Source organism: Cladophialophora bantiana, assembly GCF_000835475.1.
Source record: "Cladophialophora bantiana CBS 173.52 unplaced genomic scaffold supercont1.7, whole genome shotgun sequence".
In the NCBI taxonomy this organism is placed as follows: Eukaryota; Fungi; Ascomycota; class Eurotiomycetes; order Chaetothyriales; family Herpotrichiellaceae; genus Cladophialophora; species Cladophialophora bantiana.
In genome coordinates, this window is record NW_015971581.1 from 1,797,302 (window position 1) to 1,818,558 (window position 21,257).

General features: G+C 50.0%; 6 protein-coding genes across 6 annotated transcripts; 2 read left to right on the plus strand and 4 right to left on the minus strand.

Annotated features, from left to right (window-relative positions):
- Window positions 1-63: 63 nt before the first annotated feature.
- On the minus strand, window positions 64-1,269 carry Z519_05643 (uncharacterized protein; the record flags this gene model as incomplete). The annotated part of the gene is made up of 5 exons (XM_016763383.1): window positions 64-87; window positions 180-195; window positions 252-1,016; window positions 1,068-1,126; window positions 1,177-1,269. The coding sequence occupies 5 exons, from the start codon at window positions 1,267-1,269 to the stop codon at window positions 64-66; spliced, it is 957 nt and encodes a 318-aa protein (XP_016620996.1).
- A 2,070-nt stretch (window positions 1,270-3,339) lies between these two features.
- Window positions 3,340-6,044, plus strand: Z519_05644 (uncharacterized protein; the record flags this gene model as incomplete). Its single annotated transcript, XM_016763384.1, has 9 exons — window positions 3,340-3,344; window positions 3,433-3,745; window positions 3,812-3,895; window positions 3,953-4,077; window positions 4,136-4,268; window positions 4,333-4,821; window positions 4,995-5,312; window positions 5,393-5,560; window positions 5,631-6,044. The coding sequence occupies 9 exons, from the start codon at window positions 3,340-3,342 to the stop codon at window positions 6,042-6,044; spliced, it is 2,049 nt and encodes a 682-aa protein (XP_016620997.1).
- Window positions 6,045-7,919: 1,875 nt separating this feature from the next.
- Z519_05645 (uncharacterized protein) lies at window positions 7,920-9,842 on the minus strand (the record flags this gene model as incomplete). The annotated part of the gene is made up of 3 exons (XM_016763385.1): window positions 7,920-8,810; window positions 8,878-8,962; window positions 9,040-9,842. 3 exons carry the CDS (start codon window positions 9,840-9,842, stop codon window positions 7,920-7,922), a joined length of 1,779 nt encoding a protein of 592 aa, XP_016620998.1.
- A 6,219-nt stretch (window positions 9,843-16,061) lies between these two features.
- On the minus strand, window positions 16,062-16,799 carry Z519_05646 (uncharacterized protein; the record flags this gene model as incomplete). The annotated part of the gene is made up of 1 exon (XM_016763386.1): window positions 16,062-16,799. One exon carries the CDS (start codon window positions 16,797-16,799, stop codon window positions 16,062-16,064), a length of 738 nt encoding a protein of 245 aa, XP_016620999.1.
- A 1,549-nt stretch (window positions 16,800-18,348) lies between these two features.
- Window positions 18,349-19,088, plus strand: Z519_05647 (uncharacterized protein; the record flags this gene model as incomplete). Its single annotated transcript, XM_016763387.1, has 2 exons — window positions 18,349-18,840; window positions 18,891-19,088. The coding sequence occupies 2 exons, from the start codon at window positions 18,349-18,351 to the stop codon at window positions 19,086-19,088; spliced, it is 690 nt and encodes a 229-aa protein (XP_016621000.1).
- A 115-nt stretch (window positions 19,089-19,203) lies between these two features.
- On the minus strand, window positions 19,204-20,676 carry Z519_05648 (uncharacterized protein; the record flags this gene model as incomplete). The annotated part of the gene is made up of 1 exon (XM_016763388.1): window positions 19,204-20,676. The coding sequence occupies one exon, from the start codon at window positions 20,674-20,676 to the stop codon at window positions 19,204-19,206; it is 1,473 nt and encodes a 490-aa protein (XP_016621001.1).
- Window positions 20,677-21,257: the final 581 nt, after the last annotated feature.

Genomic DNA, 21,257 nt, shown 5'->3' on the forward strand with positions numbered 1-21,257 from the left:
ATGAAAATGCTCTGAACCCACAACCTGAGCTGAAATCATGCAAATCCGTCATCTTTTCTGCATCTATTTGGCAATTTCAACACCGCCCTGTAAAGGTTGTTAGCCTATGTCCACATCGATGGAACAGTAAAGAAAATAGGCCGTGTTGAAGTCGTTTTTCAATCGGAGGGCAAACTTACGGTAGCGCCAATCATCCTGTGGAAGATCGAGTTAGTACTACTTTTCGAGGTCAGATATTGGGAAAAACTCACCTCTTGATATCACCGTAGATAGCGAATTGACCAGCAGTCAAGGTACCAACCATGAACAGACGAGCGCCAATACCAGCATAGCTTCCTCTGAAACCAAGTTCCTTGCCAATCTTGAAAAGTCGGCTGGTAGTGCTCTCGCCTGGGAGACCCTTGGTCTTGTTGATCTTGGAAAGCATAGTGTCGGCAGGCTGAGAGACAATGGCAGCAGCGAAACCGGCGATCAGACCAGAGCCAAGATTGACGACAGTCTTGGTGCCATCGGAAGCGGTGTTCTTGTCCAGTGTGCGCCAGACAGTCTCAGCGACCTTCTCGTAGACGACGAATTTGGCCATTGTGTAGGGAACCTGCTTGAACAGGATGGGACCGAAACCACTATAGAAAGCCATGACACCTTCATTTCTCAAGATCTTTCCAAAGCCACCAATCAGGCCAGAAGCGAAGGTGGGCTCGGAGACCAATCGAATGCGGGTTGCCTCGAGTGGGCAGAGAGCAATATCGGCAAAGAATTCGGCGGCGGCAGAGGAGGCGAGGTAGACGGCGGTTCGGTTATTTGAAGCAGTCTCATAGCCGAGCAGGTTGATGGATTGTTGCTTGAAGAACTCGTATCCTCCGAACTTGAAGGCGCCCTGCAGGAAGTAGCCTGCGAAGGTAGGGCCGACACCAGTCAAGAGAGCACCAGCACCCTCATTTTGGATGACTTTTCGGAAACCGCCTATCATGCCATTGTTGTATGTAGCAGGGTCAAGCTGAATTCTCGTCTTGACGCTAAAGGGATTGTCAGCGCCTGTCTGCAGCGCCGTGGGAGGTGAGACTTACACGTCAACCGGAGTGAGGGCGCCGTGGGTGACGGAGCAGCAGACTGCACCAGCAAAGGCCTGGGATGGGTTAGTGACCAAGACAGATTGGCTGGACGATGACCACTCACGAATCTGCTGTAGAGATCGATGCCGGAAAGTTGTTTGGGAGCGGGGGTGGCAGCTGGGATAGCAGCACCAACCTGGGGAGTTGCAGTCGCCATTACGAGGGAGTGGAGAGAGAACAATTGAACTCGAAAGGAATCTAACGAGAACAGTGCAAAGAGATCTAGAGCACGGCGGACCTGAACCGAAACACGACCAAAGAGAGGGTAAGATGTGATATACAAGACCAGCGATGGAGTTTCTTGAATAAAAAGGAGTTTTGGGGAGAATTGAAGCTGCAGCGAAAATGAATCGGACCAGCAACGGAGACCAAAAAAAATGCCGCATTCATCGCAGCCGATCGGCCGGCGAGGCTGCGTTAGGCTGCGGGTGCTGTGGCCACGGTAACCAATCACGTAGTCACGTGTGATCTCCAGTTGGGCTTGGCGTCCCCAACCCCCTTTCACCCTTTTTCCTGGTACTGGGTATAAAATGGGCAACACCGCACTTCACAAAGAGGCGAGCTGAGGCGAGGCTGCGGCGAAGATGATCAGAGCACCTCCAGCGACACGATCGATCATGGTTGCCATCGTTTTCCTGACCCCAGCTGTGACTTGGTTAAATGAACATTCCCTTACCGGGCACTCCAAGATGAGGGAGCAGGTAAGAAACACCAATACGGAGTGTCTTCCCATTTGGACCAGATGGAGGTTTCCCGCTGATCTCATATATCCCGATCGAGCCGCAATCCTTGCCGCAATCTCATCGTGCGGTCGGACTGAGGGCTCTTTACGGAAAGCGATCCTGGAACGGTGTTGGCAGCGAGATGCTTCCTCTACCGCAGCCGTATCTGTCTCCGAGCCGGCCTTGACATTGACCTGCTAGTACTGGAGTGACAGGGTTGTTCTGACATTCCTGCACGCCTATCTCGATATCGATGTGTCAAATGGGTGAAACAGTTACCGACGTCTACACCATCTAAATAGCACAGCGACATCGGCCTTAGGCGGCCATAAGATCAGAAGACGTCTGCTGGACAATTAGTATTTATTCGGAATTATGATGGTTACCGACGCCAACACCATTTGAATTGCATCGCGACAGCGCGGCTACTTACTCGGCAATGAGACCAGAAGCCGGACTATTGTACAATTGCAACGTTCCCCTGTTCTACGCTGTCGCAAGGGTCCCTACGTTTATCTAATTGGGTCCAGCCGAGCTGCGGCACCATGAAAGTCGCGGCCCGTCATTTTTTGCGGCTCCGTCTGTTCCTGCAGGCGACGGATGGCCCTGGTGTATCAATTAAGTCGGATCGATGTCGTTGGCACGTGTCACTCTCATCGAAATTCTCTGACACGCTGCTGAGCGGGGTTACTACAACAAAATTGCATTCGGCACATCGTTCAATTTTTCATTCTGAATGCCATGTTCTATCCATTATATAAGACAAGGTGGTTGAGCAACAAACCTTCGTTTACGAACCACGTACTTGGTATATCAATAATCCGATTCCGAAAATGGTAAGTCCGTCTTCCTTGGCCCGTTGGCTCGCTTGGCAGGAGCCCAACCGGCTGACGCACGTATCATACAGCCACCCTCGAAGGGCAAGAAAAAGGCAACCACCGTCTAACATCAGGAGTTGTGTAATGCACACCCTCACCTCCACCGCGGTCAGATCTAACCGACCTATCTTAGTGTCGGTGCGACAACAGCCCGATCAATATCAAGGCCAATACCTGTGCTCAGTGCCGCCAGCCGCGATGGAAAAATTGCAGAACGAAGAAAATGGTCAAAGTGCGCGGCAGGAGGAGATGCACCAAACAGCGCCATTACACCATTCAGCGACATATCAACGTCGCATACTGTACCGCAGTTCATGTGACGACCTCCATACAGAAGTTCTGCGTCGCCATCCATTCAAAAGTTGCCCCGACATAGCGGTTGACGTGGACCCAATCGAGCTTCACGCAGCGCGCCCTGCCTTGATAGCAACCTAGAAATATTTCCACAGATTCCCGGCGCATATTCATATTGCATGGAGTTTCCTAGTTTTCTCATTTCCACGTTCTTTCCGACGTCCCTTCCCCCGGTGTTGACTCTAGCCTCGCGATAGTAAGGGCCTCCTTGCAGTTCCTTTGGTGTGCTATTTTTGATTAGGTAATTGAGAGATGCTCCGAAGGCCATACAACATGAGGTACGTGATCCGCGCAGTATTGATGTGCTCGACAAGGGGGACTTTAGGCCGACTAATTCTGAGCAAATCTCTTATTCTCTTTTCACAGCACCGCTTGGCCCCAGATTTTCCCAGAAGCGCGGGAGGCCGTGTATCAATATACAGAAAACATACCCTATGTTGAAAGACAGGCTGCACTTGGTCAAGGCGGCGATCTGATCCCAGTTTTCATGCATGGTCCTGAGGAATCCGATGCAGTACAGCCCCAAGCCGACAGAATTCAGCAACTGTGTCCACTCAGCGGTCCTTTACCACCGGTTGCACTGCTGGATGAGAGAGGTTGGGAGGATGGAATACTACGCCGAAGAGCGCCCCTCAGACCGCTAACAGCAGACGAGCTTTATGTGGAACTGAAGAAACCTGTATGACGCTCCGGTCCTCTAGCAATCAATGGAACCAATCACTGTCTTGTACTAAATCTTTTCCAGAGATTCCGGCCACAGCAACCATCCCCCCGTCCTGTTAGTAGTCCTTCCTCGGAGAACAGACTCCATCGAGCCTTGCCAAGATTTGTGAGAAACTACACAATTTTCAATGAGAAAAGATGCAGGACTGACGTTAATGAATAGGGCATTCACCTTTTTGGTGGAACACCCAGAGCTCGACCGGTCCACCACCTACGACGCGACGACGATTCCGCTCCAGAGACTGCGGGAGTCGCATTGCACGAGCCGAATGCGGACCGGCGCCTCGTGTGTGTTAGCTCGAATCCCAGATAAAGGAACTGGGCCCAAGTGCTGACAGTGATACAGCTTCATCACTGATCTAGATCTTTCCAGTATCTATGCCCTTGCCAGTACTGCGTCAGAGTATCAAGCCCCGGCACTCCGCGCTGCCATTTACAAGCATCTGGCCTTGGAGACCTTCATCGAGACAAAAATTTCCGTAAGTATCTACTATTACTAATGCAGAGCGCTCGCAGTGGGATGCTAACAGCACTATCTTACAGACAATAGGGCTTCCTACGTTTGAATTAGCTTTCCACGTCCCGTACTTCGCGTTGCGAGCTTCGAAGGAAGTTCAGGAAGACCCACGTCGAGACGTGAGCGGGAATCGCTTACGAGATTCACACAATGTCTCATTCCTTACCTGTACAACTGATCAACCGGTCGCCCATCTCCACGAGGCACAAGTCTCCGTTGTTGTCACAGGATGCGACGAGCGGCGATGGGTTGCCTACTGCTTTGTGGACACTTATTTTGACACTCGAGAAAATGGGAAAGAAGACGTCTTATCTTATTACGATGACAGTCAAGGCGAAGAAGGAATGAATGCAGATCCTATCACATGGGGCGTGCACAACGCAGACGATCCAATCGAGAATCCGAGAGAATATTATCTCGAGGTAATCCGGATTCGAATGCACCAGATCTGTCAAGAATGGGCCCAAATTGTTAGCAAAGTGCAAGAGAGTTTCCGTGCATATGAGCCTGAACAGGTATGGACCCCTTTTCGTTATATAGTCTCACAAATTCGTGACGGTTCGAGGCACTCCTAAACTGGCTACGGAGAAGTTTGAGACAGACGGTTGCGTATTGGGGTGGGGTCGCGCGTCGGGACGTTGGTACAGTTCTTGCTTCAGGACATTTAATCTGATGGTTTCCTCGACAGGGCAAACGTCTTATGCCTTCTAACATACTATTGCAAGGTCGTTCACGGCAGTCAAAAGGCAACAACATATGGCCGGAAAGGGCTTCGGAGTGGCTTTTTGGGTGCAGACCCCTATTGACAAGATTGCTTTCGAGCTTGTCAACAACAATTGAAACTCTCGAAAAGTTTCTATCCAACACGGACATTTTCGATGGTCTCTCTATGACAGCACACAAGCACCCGTCCCTCTCTGGCATCAACGCGACCATCGCCGACCTTCGGACCTTGAAGAGCACCTTGAGAAACTTGAAGGAACGCTGCGACGAAATTCCCCAAGAGGTACGTTCAGGTTATCTGTCGTGGCGGACTCATGACTGGCTCATTTGTCATGATTGCTAACCGAATTTTGATCCCTCAAGCTCCAACTTCAACTCGATGTCAACGCAGCTGGGCTGAGGAATCAACAGATCCAATTCTACTTGGATGCAGCCAAGCTCAGCAAGCAACAGCATCAGCTTAATCTTGATGCAGCTACGCAGGCGGAAAGAGTGGCGCGCCTCAATCAGCAATTCTCGTGGATGATGCTAGTAAGTCATAAGGCCCAGAAATATCAGTGTCTAGCCTCGCCAACTGACTTACTTTCCTTTAACACTATAGGTTTTCGTCTCGCCTATAGCACTGGCGGCGAACTTCTTCTCCATGGACTCCAAAGTCATTCCGTTTGTGAAGCCGAACTTTGGATCCTTTGCAGCCTTGGTCGTGGCCTTCGCGGGGTTGGGAACTGCCATCCAGGCGGTTTTGAACAGATGGCCCAAAGTCGTAGACCCTGTCCAGAAATTCTACTCAGAATTGGTCGATACCATGTCACGACTTCCGCGACGAGCCAGGAATGTGCCTGGTGACGAAGAGGATGTGAACAGGACAACCCCGTTATCAATCCCAGGCACCCCGGAAAATCGCCCGGCACACAACAAAGCTGAACAGGACGGCGACAGCGGCTCTGAGTGCCCTCCTCGCACCGGCCTTCTCTTAAGCCCACGCGGGGATGTTGATTCTGCCGCGCCTGATTAGAGTTGGCAGAATAGCGATGCCTCACACCATACAAGAAGAAGCGGAACCCATGTTCTTCACTTGGAGAGAGGCTTGACGACAATTATCTATTGATACGGATGTTTTTTTATTACGGCGAACACTTTTATGACTGCTCCTTCTATGTACGTGTGTATTATGGAGCTGTTTTTCAAATCCGCATTATACGATTGAGCGAACATACCAACATTCCTGTTACGATACATAATAGACAGATAGATAGGTATATTATACTCCGTAATGTGTCCCTGAACTCCACGGCTTCCAAAGCTGCGATGAAGCCTTTGTTACTTGGTCGGCTTGCCTTCGAGTAGAAGCAAAAGCAGAGGTAGAAGTAGTAGCGACAATAGGTCGATTCGAACTAGGACCAGAACCAGAACCAGAGCTCTGTCCTCGTACTTCGTATCCAGCCGCGTAAACAACGCAAACGGGTAGACGTTCTAGGTCATAAGACGGGGGCATATTTATTTATTCATTTATTCGATTTGATCCTATCTGCGCTTGCTTAGACAAGAGACGAAGGATGATGGTAAAATAGCCTGTACATAAATCGAGTCGCGTTGAGTTGGGGTCGGCCCACGCTAAAGTATATATACTAAGGAATACTAACTCTTTAGCAGGTACTAACCTTATATAGAAGATAGATAAGCATAAATGTAATAAACCAGGAGCTTTATCGAACTACTGTAATTATTACTTCGGTAACGACAGCTGTCCGCCCTTGGTGCTGCCACCTCGTGCTGAATACGACTCTTTATCCAGTCCTTCCTCCCAAAGCCGCAAACGGCAGGGAAATTCAATTGCCGCACTCTAAACCGGAGTTCTCGAAGTGTGTCCCTAGAGCAATTCGCTATCGACCAGTCGACGACTCCAAGTCAACGCCCACCCATAGCAACGCACGAGAATGCCAGCAGCAGGCAACCGAGCTTTCACCGGCACCGATTCCGAAGATGCATTTTCAGTATCGACCAAGCTTAGCAGCGTACCCCGAGGCGGTGTTGAGAGTGCTGTCGAGTCCTGATGAACCCGCAGGACCCCGCCCCCTAGATTCTGTTATGACGCTCAATATCGAAGCGCGATGGACCACTTTGTGCGATAATACAGGTGTTATCTGGCTCCTCTAAATAAACACAGGACCTCTCTTTCACCATCTCTTCCTTACTTGGTAATAATTTTTCTAATTACTACAAGACTAACTACAGGGTTAAATAGTTCGATACCACTCCTTCTCCAAAGGTATATGTATAATGCTTGCATCCTGGCGGCGACGGCGGTAGCAGCTTTTTTCTGCACACCCTAGCCTCACGATTCGGTATGGACAGAGATGCCCCTCTCCAAAACATCTCGCCTCAATCGAGACTGAGGAAGATGTCTTTGTGACAAAATCTCGGATTTTGGGTCGATGCCCGAAAGGGTGTTGCAAAGACTGGGAGTCAAATTGACATTCTGGGCGGTGCGTACTGGCCATACGTGCTTGAGAAGCAGCCACCAGGTCATGATTATTTCGTGTCTTATGCTTACGGAGAAAGGATAATGTATGTCACGAGGCTAGCGCCCGATATGGAAGTGATTGGGGGAGAAATGGAGTGATACCAGAGACTGAGTCGATTGTCTTCCACAGGATATAACATTAAAGGCAGTACAAAACATTTAAAGTATTACACAACCGCAATTTGAGGGCCCTGCTGGCACAGTGGGTTCGAGGGGGTCCTTGTATAGGTCCTGCAGCTATGTCAAGGTCAGTGCAGGTCGTGTAGTTCGCGTCTTCGCCACTAGGGAGCCCTGGAATTCCTGGCTCCCTCGGCCCATCCCAACACTCAGTAAATCGTTGTCAGTCACTATCTTCCACTCCTGGAATCACTCTCGCCGCTCAAGCAAACTCGAGCCACCCCACAGACTGGACGACTGCATTGGCGATTGCACAACAGACCCCGACCCTGCCATGCTTTGTCGTCGCTTCAACCGATTCCTCGCCCGAGCCACCTCGCTCGACGCATTGTGGATCTTCTGCCATTCTAAAGCCCCCTCCTGGAAAATGCCCCGTTCCGGGAATATCGCTCGCCCTGGAAGAATCAACTCGATCTCTCCGTTAGTCTCCGCCTGGCGCGAAATCTTGGGGCTTGTCAACAGCGGCTCTGTGCGAAAGACCAAACTGGCTGTGGTGAGGGTGCTAGTTGGCGATGACGGAGATTCATCCGACCCGTAGTCAGGCTCATAGCTCTCGTCCAACCAGTCTTTCCACCCACCCGAATGTTGTTCGCTCACGTACGGGGTCTTCTCAATGATGATGTTCATCTGATCGCGCTCTGCCACTTTGCCCAGTTCAATGGCCTGGGAGAAGATTTGGTTTAATTCGGAGAGGAATGCCTCCGAGTCGTTCAGAAGATAGTGCAAGGGCGTCGTGATTTTTTGGTCAATGAGCTTCCTAATCTCGTGCTGTCCGTTCGACTTATTCGTCTCGTCGAGCTTATCCAACGTCTTCAATGTGGCCACTTTCCACCGATGTTGAAAATCCTTTCCTGCTTCGGCCATGCCTGAATGCATCGTCGGAAGCACTGAGTCGTTGACGTGGTGCGACAACAGATACTCGGAGAAAAACGGGCGCCATAATGTATCACATATGAACTCAATGATGATGTGCTCGGCAGCGGCTCTTCGGAGCAGCACCGAACACTCGGACACGGCGATCGGGATTTGTTCAAAGATTCGGTTTTGTTGGTACACTTTCTCAGATATGTCCGCGGGTTTCTGCATCATGGAGAATGTTCGTCAACACAAGGGCTCTCTCCAGACCCCCAATGGCTGCTTCACGTACCTGTAAGGCCTTGGGTGGAAGATCTGTCAGGTGCCTACAGACAACATCGTGGACCTGTTCAAATAGCTTTTTGTATTCCTCCGTGCTGTCACATTAAGTCAGTACATCTCCTATCATCTGCATTTTGGGTTGGGGTTCTTTTTGGTGGGGAGGGGAGTGTACTAGAATTTCAAAGGCCGCTGCTCCAGTTGATACTGTTTCTTGATGCTGGTAAGCTCTCCCTGCAGTCCTGTTAAGGCGGTTTGCATCTTCGCTTGCTCCATGAACCGTAGCTTCTTCTCCTGTTCAAGTTCGGACGTCAGGTCCTGCAATTCCTTTCTGAGCTGAGCCTCTGTCGTCTCTAACTCTTTCAGGTCTTTCTGCAGGGTGGCAATCGTGTGCGCGTTGTCCTTTTCCAGCTTCTCCTTCTTCTGTTGATGTTCTTTCTCCAAATCCTGTATTTTCTGCCTCAGCTCCTGATCTTGTTTCTCTTGGGCGAGGGCATTCTTCTCGACTAGATCTTGAATTTTCTGCTCGTATTTTACTTTCTTCTGGTTACCAACCTCCGCCTTCGCTTGAAGGTCAAGAATTTCCCTTCTATGCTGCTCCCTCAACTCAGTTATCTTCTGTCGATGGGAGTCGCGATCATCCTGAGCTTGCTTCCATATCGTCTTATTCCCAATCTCGAGATCATGGATCTGTTTCATCAAGGCCTCATCATCGCCGTAGCGATCACCAACAGCACTAACTATCTTTCTATACTTCCTGAATTGCCTCGTCAACTCATTGATCGCACCATCGAGGGTAGACAGCCCAGTTTGGAGGTTTTGCACTTCTATCTGGATCCGGTCGTTGAAGCAACCGAAATGCACCGGTTGGACCTGGGAAATCTCAGCATCAGCGCCTTCAATCCCCTGAGGAACAGTTTCCTGGTTCGCGCTTGGGCTATTTGGGTGTACTGAACCACTTTCTGCCGCCTGCGCCATTGTGGCCGAACGGATCTAATCAGAACAACACTGCATTTAGCGATACCCAGAAAGTTGGTAAAAGGCGCCAGGACGTACGGAACGAGTGTCTCCCGTGGATTTCTTTAGAGATCCGGGGTGCAATAATTCCAGTATTCGTGCCTCAGTACTGGTAATCTCACGGTGCTTTTGGAGGGAGAAGGTGTAATTGGGGTTCTTGGGCGACATGTGGCTAGATGATGAGTGAAAAGGGGTCTGTTGAGAGGAGAAGTGGCGTTGGAGGGGACGTAGACCATTTTTGGGTCGGCCCAATCTGATCACATCACGACTCCTTTGAGGAGCTTTGGCAGGCATAATATCACCATGATGCACGTGCTCTGCATGTACAATTGCAACGTGTGAAGGTCTGAGTGGAGGAAGAATCAACGAGCGTCACGGACTTCAGTGGCCAAGAACGCACGCAAATAGCTGTGAAGTCGCAGATGTGTTATTGATTGGAATACCAACTCACTCTGCCAGACATGTTGACGAACGCATGGCCCGTGCAAAGGCGATGCAGACGCCGGGGTTGTGGGAGATGAGGCGACCAGTATCATTGCTATCAGTGCCAGTTCACCGGCTGCATGCATAGAGCAGCATCGGTGGAATTGTCTGGCTCGTGAGTGGTGTACTCTTCTAATGGAGGGTAGGAATCAAGCGATTTCATGCTGGTCGTTGTTCTCTGACAATGAGGGGCCATCCGAGCTGGTGGGATGATGCGGGATACTGTTCAGGTTGCTTGCATGGTCCTTCACAGGGGCGTCCACGAATGAGACAGGCCCACGTTCAGTGATATTGCGTGTCTTAGGCATCGAGAGGCGCGTGGGCTTGGAAGATCCTGAGGTGCCGGAACATAGGGAGAGCCTTGATGACATTGATTGCCAAGGGATATGGAAATGTCCTTTTGATGGACAACGCGTTTGCCGTTGAGGCTCATCGAACATTGCGAGCGGCTCTGGTTAGTCCTTTGTCAGCATCACGTGTGCGGAAGTATGGCAGCACTAACTAGCTGCAAGGTACAAGGAGGCACTGAGTGATGTGGGTGACTGATAAGTTAGTAACCTTTCCTTCACGCTATGGATAGAGTCCCATAGACACGTTGTCGACATGGTGATGTTCTCCTCATATATCGCTACATAATGGTTAATAATTCTCTCTGAATTACATCCATCTTCGAACGCAGGCCTAGGGTTATAGGCCAATGGTCCCAGATTCTGTCGTGGAATGACAAGACCCTTAGTCTTTTTGGACGATCCTCAAGGGACCTGGACCTTTTTCTGACATTCTAATACGAATAGATGACTCAAGGGACGACTAGAGGCCTTCATCTCAAGAAATCGCCCAAGTTCAAAGCTTTGTCATACGTCTATAGATATCTTTATCCTTGTCTCGAGAGGCAGAATATCGTCCTTACTATGCTACCGGATAAAGCAAGTCACCAAGAGGCCAATATCACTATAATGTGTAGACACTATCCTATCAAGATCATTTTGAACTCATGTGCCGCATTGACGCATCAAACAAGGCCAGGGGTATGCGGATGGGTCTGGATCGACGCAATCTGCATTCAACAGGACGACTTGGACGAACGGGCCTCCCCGATAATGTTGATGGGGCAGATGTATACTTGTGCTCAAGAGGTTTGATATGGCCAGGCCATGAGATCGAGTCCACTTCAACCGTTGTCAATCTAATACGAAGACCTGTCACCTAAGGTCAAAAAGTCCTCGAGGAACGGATTTCAGATCTTTTTCGTCTTGATCAAGATCCCCTGGGTAAGCTCGGAGGGGCGTTAAAGATTAGCAACCTGCAGACAAAGTTGGCAGAGTTCATCTCTTCGACATTCGACGCAGATGGCTACAGCTAATATGGATTACCCGGGAGCTTTTGCTTCCGAGAAGGTCACGAGTGTTCTGGAGCCTTCAAGAACTCTAATGGGAAGCCTATCACGAGCCCACCGTTGTCCCCAAGTACTCTACGCCCTCCACCCGAATCGGGTGGACGGTATAGAAAGAAAAGGAAAGGATAAGGCAAAGGACGGTTGAGGCACAAGGCTATCGGTTAACGCTGCCTTACCCTTTTCACGTGACAGAAAGAGAGGAAGCTATAAGAGTCTCCTCTCACCTGAATCGGCTGAGAGAGAACTCTTCCTTTTTCTTAAGCGTTGAGTCGTTGTCAATAGGACTACGTGAATAGAATAAGGCATTCAGTTACTCTAATCTCTTTATACCTACTGCGTTGCGTAGGTCCCTGATAAAGCCATTGTACTTTGCGGCATTCATATGAAGTCCCTGGTTGGTTTGATCGCGTTTTACCCACAAAGCAAAGGGAATGGGATATCGATATCAGTGACGACAGCCAGATCTTACTCCCCGGCACCCTACGAGAACCCAAGACGTGCGAATCCCCCTCTGCTGGTTTGGCTCCTTTATCTGGCCTAAACATTGTCCTAACGCGTCGGAATTCTATTCACTTATCCTATATGCATTGGAGAATGTGAGGATGCGGATCCACGGGACAGAGTATGTGCAGTATTTGGCATTTCGAAGTTAATCACGGCCGCGAATCTGGCCTCTTTTTTGTAGACAGACTATCCCTACTGACTTGGAAGGCCTCTGTACAAACCTCGCTGGTCTTCTACAAAGGTTCCAGTGCCTCAACTTGCTAACCTGGGCACATCAATCGTAGGGATTAGCATGCTCAGTCTTTCCTTCCTGGGTCAGTGACTGCCGTCATTTTGGGGGACATGCTCCACTGCGCTATTCAAAATGTGGAGAGGGATCGGTCCAATATGACAGCCAATTTGGCGCTTAACGAGCATCTCTTGGACATCCACGGCGGATTTCGAATATCCAGGGTCTTCCTTTTGATGTTGTTGAAAATTGATTCGATTTTGCGAAAGCGTAAACAATGCTTATGGAGCTGAAGCTAGTACTCGCAGAGGAGCGGCGAGAGTGTTAGTCTGCAATTGTCATCAGTTCGCATTATTCGCGTCTCATGATTCATCCAACGAATACTGTGGAGACACACGTCCAGTCTTTATCACAAAACGTGCGTTTCACGGAGTCAGTCGGCGAGCATGAAATTGTAGAGGATTGTTTCATCTTGTGTTCATATTGTAACAAGGCAAGGTGGCTATGCAGTGCTGGGGTGGTGGTGAACTGGCAGGGCAGAGGTCTGTCAGGTCACATGACAAACCTAATTAGATCGCTGGGAGCAGGACAGTTTATAGTGCTGGCAGGCTGCCATTCTTTACAGTCAGAGCGAGATCACGAATTACATGGCTTTTGGTGCCGTCTACCTAATTCCTGAGTGTTTTATCTGTCTTGTTCGGTCCTCAATGCTGCCGCTATGCTAGGCGTTCGTTGCCCTAGCCGCCGCCTCTCTGGTGGTGTTGGTGGTGGTGGTGTTGTCTTGTCAGTATCAACCAGAAACGCGTTCTCGATTCCCGATCTGCTGGACAGGCCTCTGTGCGTTGTTGCACGTGCACGCCGAACCCTGAAGTGCTCCGTTACAATATGCACGGTGAGATCTTGAGCGGTCGCTACGATCTTTCTGGCAATGAAGAGCGAATCCGAATTGTGCAAAGGCCAGAATTTCCCAAAGAACAGCCACGGCCCGCTATTGGGTCGGCTGATAAAGTTTTAGAAGTGGGCACATGGTCCTCTACAAGACTGATGATCCTGGTCAAGGGACAGCGAAGAACTATGCGACAATAAATAGTTCTCGAGGTCTATTAGAATGGGACCGTCGACGATCCCCGTCACTTCAAAACTCGACTATTCCTTTGCGAGAATCACATTTGTGTGTAGTTCTATGCCGCAACTTTCAAACTAAGTGACATACTACATAGCATCTACTGAGATCCACGCATAATCGTCATCTATCATAAGTTCTAGACCATCTCCTCTCCAACGGACGCAGAGTTTCTTTTACTTCCGAGGGACTTTTCCAACACGGGCTCCCGCGGGGGAGTCGTTCGTACCAAAAACGACATGTCCTTTCTCAACCACTAAGCCACAATCTAGACGCTAGCTGCATTAGATCTTTTGTTCACAAGCTACTATGTACCTCGCAAACAAAAATCCTGGGTCTGGGCACGTTGCGGCACTTCCCAGGTTACATTACAAGCTTCTCTCGTCCCGTGCCGTGACGGAATGGGCCGCACGACCGATTGCCTCGGGCGGTAATCGTACTTCCCCTATTGGCGGCTGCAAACAGCTCGTTGGCCTTGGCGACTATAGCTCCTGTGCGGGCACGAATCGCCATCTCTTTCCAAACCTTATTAGACGAGTTGCCTCGTATTGACCGAGTATTCCTTTCCAGGCTCTGGACCGGATCACGCTACGAGGTATACCTTGGTACAAAGTACAAGATACTTAAGACTGGCTCCCCATAGCACCACCTTCCCCTTCCCTTGGTTATTCAACCATCTTTCGTCCCTTATCGATTTTGCCCATCGATGCTCTCGACAGTCCTATTGCCATCCTGCACTTCCTTCCCTTTCTCTCCCTCTCCCTCATCCCGTCTTCCTTCGCCTTGCGCCACACCAGCGTCAATCCCGCTCGGACCATCCTCCGTCGCAACCCATGCAACTGCTACGTTGCAAAAGAAGGCTCGGGTTGTTCAGATGACCTTGCTTACGGCTATTGCCTCAACAACTACGATATTGTAATCCCAATCCCTTTTCTCCCTCAGGCGTCCTTTACCCATATCATTCCCTTATTCCATAAGCCCTTGGCCCCTCAACCATCCCACCATTTCAGCCCTTGTACAAAGTACTATCGATGAGAGACTGCTGACACATGGGCACTTATCCATAACAGATGCGTTGCCTAAACGGCATCTGGCAAGCCTGCTTCGACTGCGGCGCACCGACCTGCTATTGTAACCCGGGCTGCGGACTGATAGGATGTATGGGACGCACAAGTGTAAGTTTTGTCTTCTTTTATTCCTTTGCGAATGGAGCTCCTGGTGCCCGGTACAGTGAAGCAGGTCAGGTGTTTGGTGTGTATTTGGAAGCTGATATCTGTGGTTGATATAGTATCCTGGATCGACCGGCTGAAGTGAGGTGGGCTGTGGATGGTGTGCCGAGGGCATGAGGATGGTGCTCTAAGTAAGGCAAGGCTCTAAAGGCTGCCAGAATATTGTATATATTAAGAATATTCCCGAGAATATCACGTATATACAGAGTATCAGAGAAGGTCAATATCCGTTTCATAGACGTTTTCGAGGCATGTGAAAATATACCGACAATGTCTCTGATACGTCTCCAAGGATTCTCACCTTGTGAAATCGATAACAGTCTCGGGGTCTAGGGATGTCTCGAAGATATTTCTAAGGTGTCTTAAGAGACCAAGACTGTCTGGAGACAGGATTAAACCTCCTGCAGGCGCGCAGGACTGTAAGATGCCACCGCAAGCTGTACGGGCTGCTGCACCTCGACGGCGCTGGTGGTGCAACGACCCATACTTCCCCTGCTAAACAGCTATCTAGATCCATAAAAAGGCGCAAACAAAAACAGATTCACGGGCTCAATGGTAAATCCACGTCCGAGCACATGCACTACATAGTATTTGTCCAATACTCCTGGCCCCCCTTCTCACAGTCGTTGGAGAACATGGCTGGTTGGCTGGCTGCGAGACAATGCGCGGAAGACTTGCTCGTCCTTCCTTGCAAGAGCGGGGAGGGCAGGGGCCTCCGATCTCCAGCTATCCGAGGCGCTAACCTGTTCATGAGGTAGGTAGTGGGAGGGTGGGATGGCAAATATACAATATAAACCTCCATATTTCGCACATGACTTCACGATTGATTGTAACCCACTGCTTTGAGTTCTGGCCCTAAAGAGAGAAACAAAAAAAACCGTCTAGAAATGCAATATTCCAGGGGACCGGGAAAGGAGATGCTTACAAGTATATGAATGATGAGAATTGCTGACATATTGTCCCAGAAATCGCAATACTAGTCGTACATATTTTGACACCTTTTATCCATTCCCTGCCTCCCTATCATCGGAACATATAGTCATCCCACAATGTACTAGAGGAGCAACGGCGCTCAACAGGCCCCGCTGCAGCGTGGAAAAAGCTTGCCTGAGCCCACCACACCTCTCGAAACCTATAATTGAATTCCGTCGTACTCTTCATTCATGATACCAAGAGATCATATGATCTACTGCAGAGATTTCTGAGGCAGACCATTCTAGAAATGACGGCCGTTATACTGAATGCCTCGTCGCAGTTTTTCCCAGGCTGCTAGCACGGTAGTTGTGTTTATTGGCGACGGAGCCGCCAGCGATGTCGGGTCAAATACAAACAGAGCCTCGGTGGTGGTCATCATTGGTTGTGGCGGAGACTTGGTCGCCAACGGTGTTATGGAAATGGCAGTGGATGTTACCTCTGAAGGAGTTGTCGTAACCTCTGGACTTGCGCTTGTGGCTTCAGAACTTGTTGACGGAAGCTCGATTGCCGCCGCCGAGGGACGAACTGTGCTGAAGGGAGTAGGAGTAGTTTCAGAAGAAGGACCCGAGCTACTAGTAGATACTGCCGCGGGCGCTCTGGGCGGCGCGCTCGCTGCGCTGCTCATGCTGGTCACAGCCTTGGACGTCATACTGGTCTCGCCGGTTGAGGTGCTGCTAGGCATTACCTCAGGGCTTCTCGTTAAGACGCTGCTTATAGAGAGCTGTCCCTCCGAAATCGTAGATAGGCTACTCGTCATAATAATGGTCTCTGAAGTCTCCAGCCCGCTGCTAATGGCGCCTGAAGTTGTAGAGGATGCTTCGGCCGTGGTTGTGCTGGTGTAAGCTGCGTTGATACCACTCATATCCCCCATCTCAGAGATAGCACTGCCGCTGGTCAGGGGAGGGGCCAGAGAAGTGGTAGTTAGTTCGCTTGTAGTCGTGGAAGATGTTACTTGAGAGGATGTGAGACTTGTACCCATACTAGTAGTGCTCGGGATCTCGGGTGAGGATGTGGTCGTTGACTCAGGGTTCTGGCTGCGGATTACTGACGAGGACTCAGGGGAAAACTCTTGTGAGGCTTGTAGAGGACGGTTCCACTTCTGAACACGAGGTCGAGCTTGAGGGGGTAGGTTCTGCGGCTGGCGAGGTAGTGTCTACAGCAGCCGTTGTTGCCCGGACCATAGATACTGTGGTCGATGTGAGTTCAGAACCTGGAGTGCTCGAAGCTGTCGCCGTTTCAAACGCCGTGCTAGAAGCAGGAGACCCGGGAATCTCAGAAGTATTTGTCGTTCTAGAAGAACTAGTGCTTGTCGAGGGGCCTTGAGATGAGGTGGTAGTAGTTGGCTCAAAAGTAATACTGGTTGTAGGGACACTTCCAGAGCTACTAGCAGATATTGCTCTAGTGCTGGTTGCGACTGCGTCCACGATGCCGGAAGTTGTTGTCCCGCTACCTGCTAAGGTTTGCCCTTCTGTAGATGAAGTTGGTGACGCAGGCTCACCTGAGGAGTTCGAACTTGGCTGAGGAGAAATTTTGGAGGTTGTAGGTAACCCCATACTCAATGTTGCTGTGGATGAAGTCTTAGTTATAAAACTAGTAGATGATAACGATACCGACGTGGTGATCGATGGGATGCTCATGCTTCCCGAGATTGGAAATTGAGAGACAGAGAAAGTTGTTGAAGACGTCGAGCCTGTCGTATGTTGAGGTTCGGTGCTTGACGAGGTTGCAGATGATGTGGTAACCTCAGAAGTAGTGGATAGACTATTAGTCCTCACTGATATCCTTGAGATGTGAATGTTGATAATGTGGAAAAAAATGACTCAGAGCTTAAGGTACCTGGTACACTAGCGGCACTACTGATAGTTGATGAAGATTCAACCTGTCTAGAAGTGGTCGATAATGGCCCTATTTCAGAGGTGAAGGATGTCGAGATGCTGATGCTGCTACCTGTTGATTGAGTACTAGCAGCGGTCGATGATGACCCGACTTGCGAGATCGTGGAAGGTAGCAAGGTTGCGCCGCTGCTTGTGGAACCTGAAGATATGTCAGGACCTCAAGACCCGAGTCAATCCATGATGATTTACCGGAGGCCACAGGGGTCTCTTCCAGAATAATGGTAAAGCAAATGAATGGAATTGAGCTTCCGAAAAGAATGAAGACAACGCCTTGTTCATTAGTACAGAAATTAGTATTCTGCACTTGGAGTAATAGAATGCCATTGAGATCAATAGCCCATTTAGAGAGGCTGCCACTGATAGTCGCAATCAATGAGAAGGTAAGGTATGGCTGACTGAAGTCTGCATCAACATAGAATGAGCCAATTCGCAAGTAGCCGGAAGCATCCAGAAAGAACTGGGCCGCTGATGCGGGATCGTTGAGTAGGGTACCGGTACTATTAAAGAAACCTAAATATTGAAGAGGTCGCTTGCGAGTTTTCAGAGGCGAGTTGGTGCTGATAAGGAAGGGGTTCGTAGCGGGAGGGGCAGGGACAATTGCTGTGCTTGAAGTTATAATTGAACCCGGTAAAAATGGTGATAGCTGACAAAGAGAACCCCGAGGAGCCAGTCGTTGATCCGATCGACACACCAATAGTGGGGGTTGAAATTGAAGTCACGGAAGTCGATATACTGCTAAAGAGGCTGGAGATGGTGCTGGCAGAAGTGGCTGTCGATCCTCTGATCAGACCGACACTAAAGGCAGAAGAGCCGCTAGTTGAGGTGGAGCCTAAGGATGCCGTGATCGATGAACTTGATATAGAGGACATGGTCTCTGACGAGCTCGAACCTGTCACGGAGGTGGTGCTAGATGAGCTGCTATTCGGAGTTGATGAACCAGAATTATTGCTAGGGGAGTTTAGACCGGCGAACGAACTTATGCTCGAAGTGGTGGTAGATGCAGAGACAGCTCCAGTACTGAAACTGGAAGAGCCGCTTGTTGAGGTTGTCATCCCAGAGATGCTGTTAGATGAGCTTGGTGAAGTCACAGAGACTGTGCTTAATAGACCAGTCGTAGATGAACTGGTTAGGGAGACATTGCACTGGAGTTACTGGGAGAGCTGACGGGCCTTGAGAATAGATTGCTGGATGAGCCTGTGGTCGACTCAGAGTCACGTCCGGCACCGAAGCTGGAAGTAGCAGATGAGGTTGTCAAAATGTTGGTTGTTCCTGAGCCAGTACTGTTGGTAGTAGAGGAGGTTGTCAAAGTACTGATTGTTTCAGAGCCTATTACTGAAAGTGGACCCAAAAATGGTGCCGCCGGAAAAGCTTGAGCTGCTGGATGGGCTTGAGGCGTGGCCACTAGGAACAATAGTAGAGGTTGACGTTGAGCCAGAAGTCAGTGCGCTTGTAAACCTTGGGCTTGAGGGACTCGATGTTGACATTGAGTTAGGACCAGTGGAAGAGCTGGAGGTAAAGATTGAGATTGAGGTTGAGGGTCAAGCCAGGAAGCGGTCCACCCGAGAGGCTTGATGTACTGACCATAGCAATGGACACGCCGCTGGTCATCGATGGGCACGAGCTGCCACTAGATAAGCTGATTGTAACCCCGCTGGCGGTAGAAGCGGAGGAAGTGTTGCCGGGAGAATTGTTGGTCGACGAGGACTGTGGAAGGCTTGAGCTAGAGGAACTACCGCTAGAAATGCCAGTGAGACCTGTGAGGGAGCGAAAAGAACTGCTCGTCGCACTCGTTGCAGAGGAGAAGTATGTACTGGAGCTCGTCATGTACGAGTTGCTCGTAGGGCCGCTGGTCGAGCCGAAGTTCGAACTTTGAAACACACTCGAAGTTTCAGATCCAATAGCGGAGTGAGTTGCAATCCAGTCAGCCCAGTCCGGAGGAAGGGGAAGGTTAGGTTTGGTCACTTCATCGCTCCCCCAGCCAGCCCAGTCGTACGTGTCACCTCCCAAATTGTTGAGAGAACGATCCGTTCCTTTGCCTGGTTGACGGAAACCTGGAATTGCATGAAAACCAGTGGGAATTGGAACAGCGCTTGAGGTCCGCGGCGGCGGCTGTCTACTGCAGGGCACCGTCCAAAAGATTGTTTTGGTGACGACTATGGTGAAATCAATAACTTCTCGAGGCCTGTGGCATTGACGGACGACATGATGAAAGAAAGGACTCGGGGTGATAGTGATTGTTTCTACTCCGGCAGTAATTATGTGGCTAGGAGCGGTTAAAGTGAATGTGAAGGCATAGGTGCTGGCTGAAGGAGCCACGAATCTGGTTGCCAGGGGTGCCAATGTTGTAGAGGAAGCGGCAGGAGCCGGCTTGGAAATCCATGTCTCCGCGTATGCAATGCACATGGCTCCGTCAAGACCTGGCTTGCACTCAATAACGTTGACGACCTGAGAACGGCTTCCATCCCGTTGTACATTACATTCCTGGCAAAGGCCACTTCCGCCGCAGCCTGGAATCGCCAATGGGCCAATCTTGTTGTAGGGAACCATAAAGTCTTTTACAATAGTGAGAAACACTGGTTGGGGAAAAACGCGAGAAGTAGTCCCATTCTCGACGAAGGCTGAGATGGGAGTCGCAAATTTAGTGATTGTCGAATGGAATCGAGAAACTGTAACGGGTTGAGAAGTAGAAGTAACTGTGGTCGTAAGGACCGAGGAGCCGTCCCATGCGGCTGGGATAATGGTGCTAACGTAGGCAAAGGTCTCCATGGAATACTGGGTGGTACAAGCTCCCCGGAAGCATGCCGATGTTGTGGAACAGGTTGACACAGTTTGATGCTGCATTGTAACGGTGATTGGAGTTGCGGATGTGCTTGTTGCATTTGGACAAGGATTGATTGTCGTCAAAGATCCAGCAATAGCAACTCCAGACACCAAAGCGGCCACCGCAACCATGAAACGCATTGTGAAAGAACGAAATGAATGACTCTATGGAAGGGAATGGCTGAAGGGAAAATCCTTCCAAAACAGTGAGCGAAACGAATGAGTTCACCTTGGCAAAAGGGGTTGGTAGGGTTAGAAGAACGTGCGAGCGACTGAATGGGATATATAACAATGCAAAGTGGAGGTCCATCAAGACGAGGTAACCACATAAGCTGGTGTGATGGGGTCTGCCATGTGGACGATGGCTTGGTTAGGAGCTCGGGCAATAATCTGGATCTGATTCCACACAGAATCCGGGGTTGGACAAACAGGGCTGGGAGCGAGATTCGGTCTAATGGCACTCAACTCAGGCAGCTCGCCCCGGGGGGAAGCCACGAAGTCGTCCACAGAGGCTCAAAGAGGCATGTGGACTACAGCGGAAGTCCTGACCAGGCTGATAGTTTTGACAGAGCCGCCCAATTTCCCATAGCTGTGCCAGTCTTGTTGCGAGTTTGTCTGTAGAGCGAGTATAATTAAGACGAAAAATGATTGACGAGCCAACAGATGCTTACCGGCAATAGCACAATCGGCTGATAGAGTAACCAGATGTTGGCCGAGTACAG